This window comes from Arctopsyche grandis, chromosome 6 (assembly GCF_051622035.1).
Source record: "Arctopsyche grandis isolate Sample6627 chromosome 6, ASM5162203v2, whole genome shotgun sequence".
NCBI lineage: Eukaryota > Metazoa > Arthropoda > Insecta > Trichoptera > Hydropsychidae > Arctopsyche > Arctopsyche grandis.
The window spans coordinates 10,086,158-10,093,754 of NC_135360.1; the positions used below are offsets into that span (position 1 = coordinate 10,086,158).

The 7,597-nt window shown below is 35.4% G+C and overlaps 1 protein-coding gene across 1 annotated transcript; it reads left to right on the forward strand.

Annotated features, from left to right (window-relative positions):
* The first annotated feature begins 876 nt into the window (after window positions 1-876).
* On the forward strand, window positions 877-5,130 carry LOC143913884 (uncharacterized). The gene has a single exon (XM_077433926.1). It carries the CDS (start codon window positions 1,023-1,025, stop codon window positions 1,638-1,640), a length of 618 nt encoding a protein of 205 aa, XP_077290052.1. The 5' UTR covers window positions 877-1,022; the 3' UTR covers window positions 1,641-5,130.
* Window positions 5,131-7,597: the final 2,467 nt, after the last annotated feature.

Consider the following 7,597-nt stretch of genomic DNA (forward strand, 5'->3'; position numbering starts at 1 on the left):
ACAGTAACATCTCGTGACGACTTTAACAATTTTTTTTTCGCTCGTACGCAGAGAAATTATAATATTTCTCTGGTTTTAAATGCGGTATCGTCGTAATTCAAAACATTGTTGTAATTCAAAACATCAACGATGATCTAATTTTAGCTCAATCTCGCTCTTTAGCTTGATTTTGATATTTAATTTCAATTTTAAAATTTAATTTTTATTTCGATATTTTGTACGCTACTGCTGGTTAAAAAGTTGGCCCAAAATCGTCGTTGGTTTAGTCCGTAAGCACCATTAGCCATTTCTCTAAAGTTATGTATATCTTAATGTATAATTTCGAAAGAGACTGTGTGTGTATATTTGTATGTTTGTTTGGGTCGCAAAATCCACGACGTTCAATTAAAAAAAAAACAAATGAATATTCAAATAAAATAAAACTATTCAAATAAATTTAATAAAATTTTTTAAAAATAAGATTGGCCATGTTTAGGCTTATACATCATACAAATACCGGTAAAAACATTAATTATAAATAAATTCAAAATATTTATTGTGATGACTGATTTGGTAAAATTTTAATTCGAGCGAGTTTATTTTGACATCAAGATTTGAGGGGCGGCAAACAATTTTTGCCACCCTTCAAGTCTGCCGCCCCCGGGTCGCATTTGTTGTCAGTTGTCCGCATTTGTGAAAAAAGGTGTCCAGTTGGATTTTATGCTTTAAAAAATTGGTGATGTTACTTTGTGATGGTGTTCGTGTTTACTACTAATTGATATCGAAATATTGATTTGCCATGAATTGGCGCTAAGTGGGCAGCGATCGCAGTGTTTACCTTAGGTAGGAATCGCGCGTGTGAAGTGAGTTAATTTACGATATGGCAACCCCGTTGCACCTGAGCAAGTGATCGGCACAGGTGTTTGGTGGGTGGGTGGTAGGTGTGTGTGTGTGTTGAGTATCTGAGCAGTCACCAGTTGCCGGTGTTGTGTGCCGGTGTTGGACGATAGCAACAGAAGCAGCAGCAGCCAGTGGCGAGCGACATGGAGAACGGCACGGCCGAGTCGTCGCCGCGGCTCTGCCATGTCGTCAAGGTGGACACCTTCGACGGCTATGGCTTCAACCTCCTGGCTGAGCAAGGAAAACCAGGACAATACATCGGCAAGGTGGACCCAGGCTCGCCGGCAGAGGCGGCCGGGCTCAAACAAGGCGACAAGATCCTAGAAGTCAACGGCGTCTCGATAGCCACCGACAACCACAAGCAGGTAGTCCAGAAGATCAAGGCAGTAACAGGAGAGACGAAACTATTAGTAGTCACACCACCACCGTCGGAGAAGATACCCCAGCCCAAGCAGGACAACGCCAACGGCAAGAAAGAGGAGAACAACACGAAGGAGGAAACCAACAAGAAGGCGGAGGAAAACAACAAGAAGGCGGCGGAGAACAACAAAAAAGAGGAGAACAATAAAAAAGAAGAGAATAACAAAAAGGAAGAGAACAACCACACGATGTTCATGCCCAAAGGTCCCGAGGTTACCAAGCTCAATCTAGGGTTCAGCGTGGCCGAGATGAGAGCTCAACTGGCGGCTAAGAAGAAGGTTGATCCGAAGAAGGCACAGATAGACTTCAAGTCCAAGTTCGACATCGTCAAAAAGTTGTAGTCCTGGATTTTAAGATGCTGTGTCGTCGCGCACGTGCTCGCCCAGACCGGTTCTTCCTTCGGTGGATCTGCCGCAACGCACTTCTTTTTTTAAACCCCTATGACGCCACATCATAACTGAAACAGATGGAATGCCGCATGGAAACAAAACCAACTCTTGGGTACCGCGAGCTAAAAATTTATTATTAATCATAAATTACAATAATTCCACGAATAATTTGTTATTGTGGCATTTGACTTGCCAGATTAGGACGACAACTCACGGATAAAGATAAGATTATAGTCGCAGAAGAACAATTCTATGTATTTATTAGTTGAACGATCTGTAGATATTTCACAATACGTCATCGACGCAATTCAATTTAATTTGAAAAAAGTAACAAATAATAATCCGATATCGATAATGATAGTGCAAATATGAAATTTAAAAAAAATTTCTATAGATAAGATGTCACGTAAATAGCTCACACACTTTACCTATGTAATGTTACATATAATCAAGGTCATTGATATCTAAAAGAGGAACTAATTTTATGTCGTGCGTAATTTTACTATGATTCAATTCCGACCAAAGGAGTTTACAGCTGAAATTATCTACTGAAAACTACCCGCAATCTATTCAGTTTATGTTAGTTAGTGTTCGTTGGTGAGAATAAGTGATTTTGTCTAAGGGTTTTAAAAAAAGGGTTAAATTTTTGGGACCTCGTCGCCTTTTTTTGTGTTTGTAATTAATTTTTTTTTTTTAATAAATCTCAAATAGTCATAATTGTAATCGGTCACGGGGTCCCGAAATTTGTGTGCCTAAATGTGTGAACGTCTTCTCAATTCATTGTTATTCAAGCACAACGGAAAAGGATGGTCAGGTGTGTTGTTTGTTGTAATTTTATTTAATTATTGCCTAATTTTATTTTGTTTTTATCATTATAAACGTTTGATTTTAGCCGATATGTTTTTTTTTTTTTTTTTTAATTTAATTTGTGTTAGTTTTGTAATGTCGTTGGTCGTGCGCGGCCCAACCTCGGCGAAACTGATCAAATTGACACGTACGCTGCCAAAACTGGTCAAATATTTATTTTTGCGCCCGAAACGCAGTCGATTAGATATCTTCTTCGTTTTGTGACCCTCAAGGATGTTCAAACGGTGACGCAACCCAACAAGTATTGCCCGTTTTGCTTTATTGCAGATGCGTTTTATCGTTTCAGTCGCTTTCACATTCCTGGGCAACGCCGTGCAGGTTGTAGGTCAAGTCTTTATGTAAAAGTTAGATCATTGATCGCATAATCGATAACGAGAGGCGTGAAATTGATAAATTCAACCAGCCTATACTAAATTTGAGTCAACTTGGCGGCAAGAAGATGCCTTTTTATTTAAACAACAACAAAAAACGTCAACTAATAGTTTGCCTACTGTTTAAATATAAAATTTGGTATGTTAAACAGTACATGAAATTAAAAAAAAAATGAAAAAAAACATGCTTTTTTTTAATATCAATTCAATATTTCAATATTTAAAAACAGTCACAATTTGTTTGAAGTTTTTCCATAGTAAAATTTTGTCTTCAGCGCAATTTCATTTTATCGTTTCGCCGAATTGGTTGCGGTTTTGATGAATATTCATTTAATATGTATTCAGTTCAACTCTTTCAAGTCCGAAATTCAATATTTATCATGTCGAGTGTATTCTACAAATAAGACGAAAACGCATATGTGTGGGCATGCACACATGTCACTTTTATCTTGTTTGTAAAATGTGGTGTGTATTCAAACGCTCGCAGTCAGTGACAACAAAAAATGTTTGCATTTCCTGGAAAGGCGAGGGGAATTAATTAATTCCGACGTTCATAACGTGTATGGGTCGTCATTATTCAACCGCGTCAAGTCCTGTGAGAAAAGTTGCAAGTTGAATAGTCGCGTGTTTGAGTGTGTGTCGGACTTGAAGGGGTTAAACTAGAGGTCTCAAAATCATTCGATGAGCATCGAAAAGCTCTTCAGATCATTCAATAGTTCCGAGACCTTGTTTATTATACACAGTAGGTATTCATGCAGATTTGAATCATATTTATTATAATTGTATACCCTATACAAGTTCGTTCGAAGGTCACCTGTTTGTCGGCCGCACAACACCTGAGTGCATAAAAAATAATAAAAACGAGTCATAATTTTTTTCGACGCCTAAAGGAACTGAATTCTTCATCGATGACCCTAAGCGTCGGCAAAGTCATGATTGTGTCATAGTTCTTATGTCGAGCTTTGCCAAGAATCTCAAATCTGACACGTAATACGGCGATGATGATGATGATTACGAAGACGGATGGCGTCTGTGAAAGTGAAGATGACACGGAATGGTTTTTGTGCATGTGACCTTGCCGTAGTCATGTATGTGTACACGAAAACGGTAAAAATAACGAGACTCGCAAGTGGCAAAAAAAACCATGTCTTCAACTGATGTCTATAATTGACTCTTTTAAATGCGAAGATGAATCGGGTGTCTGTTTTTTTTCACTGCATCAAAGTCTGTTTATACTTGCACAGCACAGACCGACTGATAACGCGAAAAATATTCTTTATATATGGATATACATTCATATGTTCCGTAATATGTACGTGGCGTAGACGTAGCAGCAGTAGCCAACACGATCAATTCATATTATACAGAAGTACATGTCACCGTAATGTAATAGTTGCGAGTGGATCCATTTTCGGAAACGTCATATTCTGACAATATTGACTCAATGATAAGACGCAAGCAATATTACGCCGTATCGTCGCGCTTTATAATGTCATGTAAGCTGATTTTGCCTTGCACTGGGCAAAACCAAGTCTAAACGTGCCGGAACGTGCACTGTTGTATAGTATAAATAGAAGTAGTCTTTTGCGTGTCGTGCTGGATAATATAAATAGACCTTTATCAGTATTTTATTTGATCTAATGAATTTTCTTTAAATAAAACAAAAAAAAGACAAATTTAATTGTGTACATTGCGCACTCTTCAATCGTGATTGTCTCTCGAGTGTTTGGAAATAATACAAAAAAAAATGTCATAAATCATAATTATGTCCAATTGACCTGAAATCATTGCTCGTGTGTTTCGTAATAGATATTTTTCGATTACTGCATGTGTAAAAGTTGTGAATGAAGTCATATTATACATATATAATGTCTGAAAATTATATACTTTCATTATGTAATACATAATTAGGTTAGTGATTGGCCATAAAATCAGTAGAAATATATATAACAGTATGTATTTATGTATAAAAAAATGTATTAGTGCAATTTTAGTATGTATCGTTTTCCTCTTTCATGCCACGACTGACATCTCTCTGTAAATATTTGACATGTCTTTGCCAGTATATAACAAGTGCTTCCAAATTCAAAACTGAAGTTGGACTTGGAGGCACGCCTTTATTCGATTATTTGTTAGTTGTATTTTATGTAAAAATATATATATAAATATAAAATATTGTCATTTTTAAGAGTTATAAATAAACGATTTTTAAAATAAAAAAAAAATATCCTTTTTTTTACTGCACTTTTTTACATGTTTTTTTATTCCACGATAACAAACAATCGAAAGGAAACGATAACGAATGATAACATTAAAATGCTCATAATGGTAACAAAAGTAATTAACGAGTTTATCCATCAGATAGTGTATGATTGCATCGGCATGGTATTTTGACGGCAGTAATACCAATAAGATCAGATGCGACAAATCCTTTGGATTGGAATTTAATTTTTTAGTGGAATTTTAAAATTATGGGTGGTTGAATTTTCGAGCGTGTGAATCGCTGGCTTGTGCTGTGAAGCGACCAAGGACGTCGATGCTCTGTGATGAAAACCAATCAGCGTCATCATCAGCTCGTGTCCAAATTGACAAATGACCTTTTTACGGTAAAATTCCACACGTCGATACACGCAATTTACTGACGTTTTCGACATCACTAAATAAAGTTGTGGGTTTTCAAAGAAATAATATAAAACCAGCAGCTTAATACATACATACGAGGTAGGTACAGCTTATTGAACTATCGCATAGTAAATAATTACAAACCATTTGAATAAACAATTAAGATTAAATCAAATTGAATTTTCCGCTTAATATAAATTATAAAGGTTTATGAACTGCAAAGTCTTGGCTTTCAAACAGGAGTTTGAATCATTTGTGATATTTTTGAAAAAATGTATACTTATTCTAAATGAGATAGATTAAGTATGTTTGGAAAATTATTAAATAAAGTTTTAATATGTTATTCTTTTGAAGAAAAATATAGATGAATGAAATATTTGGCTTTTTTACAAGGCTCTTCTATATTTCACTTCGCTCATTGGTCTGACACCATACTATATCCTACATTCTTCTGAGCACTTTAAAACTTTGCCATTTTGCGTGGTTTGGTCAATTCAATCAATTCTGCCAATATTATGGTGAAAAATAATCTTAATAGACACGTTTAAAAATGCAAAAATTTTGGTCATATTGACGTTTAGTGGTCAGTAACCTTATATGTTTGACTTTCGTTTTGTCTGATTTTAATTGTTTAAACGCCTAAAACTTTTTCTTTTTTACACTATATCTTATAAAATTTGCATTATAAGTTCTCATTATTTAAGAATAAAGGTAAGTGCTCAGTTTATAAATTACAATATAAAGATGTTTATTAATCCTATTGGTTATAAAATATTTGTCACAGACTACATTGTATACCAAATTTCACTCATTGAAAGCAGGAGCAACTTTGTATGTACATACATATATACATTAAAAAACCATGTTAAAATCTGAAAGTATTTCTTAATCCAAGGGTTCCCGACCTTTTTTCCCCATTCCCTCTTCGCCATTGTTTAAAATAAACTTCACCCCCATTTTTTTTACTCCAATCCATTTCCCAATACGACTTTGAGAGCACAGGGTTTGATCAATGTTTACCCAATTTGATGTAATTTTTTTCTGTTTCCCTATATCTAGTGCTACTACATAAGAAACTTCAATAATATCTTTGTTTTTTGTTGAAAATCTGTTGAATTCAGCGTCATTTTGAGAGTATTCCTATGACTAGAGGTAGGATAGTCACAGTGCTATCCATTGTTCCATTGTTGTAAATCCTTTGTAAAAAAGGTTCGGCAAACCTTTAACAATGCATTTACAACCTTTGAACAATACGCGGCACCTTCTGGGTCCGGTGACTACCTATGACGTTCAAAACGTTTTTTTCTTATCCTGGTGATGTGGATGAACATTCAGAAAATTTGCTTCAACTTTGCTGATTTCACAGAATCATTTGACAAAACTTTGATACAAATAACCAAACATCGGCTTTTTGCAAAAAATGATTCACTATCTTCAACCATGCTTTTTTGTTCCCTTGCTTTGTTAATTAATGGAGAGGTCTATTGTTATTTAAAGAGCACCAAGCCATCACCGAAGTCTACAAATAACACATTGAGGCATTTCTTCTCCATTTTTTATGTGTTGTGATTTTTGGCCCAAAAATATCAATAGTCACCATTATTTTACTCAATTTAATCTATTAGTGAAGTGATATGAGAAATTTTCTAAGAAAAAGAATCCAAGAAACTTAACAGTTCACCCTTAATGGTGGCTTTTTTCAGTACAGAATTGACAGGGCTGTTCTATGTTTGTCCGCGCAGCAATGTCGGCGCAACATTGTCATGCGCGGCTTTGTCCATTTAAATATTTTTAGCTACTTTAATCCCACCTCCCCCTTCTGAGTGGAATTTCCTACTAGTTGGGAGCCCCTGTTTTGATCCCTCACTTGAGTTTTAGACCTTGGAAAAGCAGAAGCATTCAGAATTACAAAAAAATCACTTTTGATTTTTACAAATTAGCGTATGAAAACAATTTTCACACCTTTTGCTATGTAAAAATTAGATTTATTTCAAGGTAAAGGTATGTAACTGTGTATCTAAATACACAAATTGAAAACTTTTGCTATGC

What these genes read in the sequence shown, in the direction of transcription:
- LOC143913884 (XM_077433926.1), top strand. Translation starts at nt 1,023, where the DNA reads ATGGAGAACGGCACGGCCGAGTCGTCGCCGCGGCTCTGCCATGTCGTC.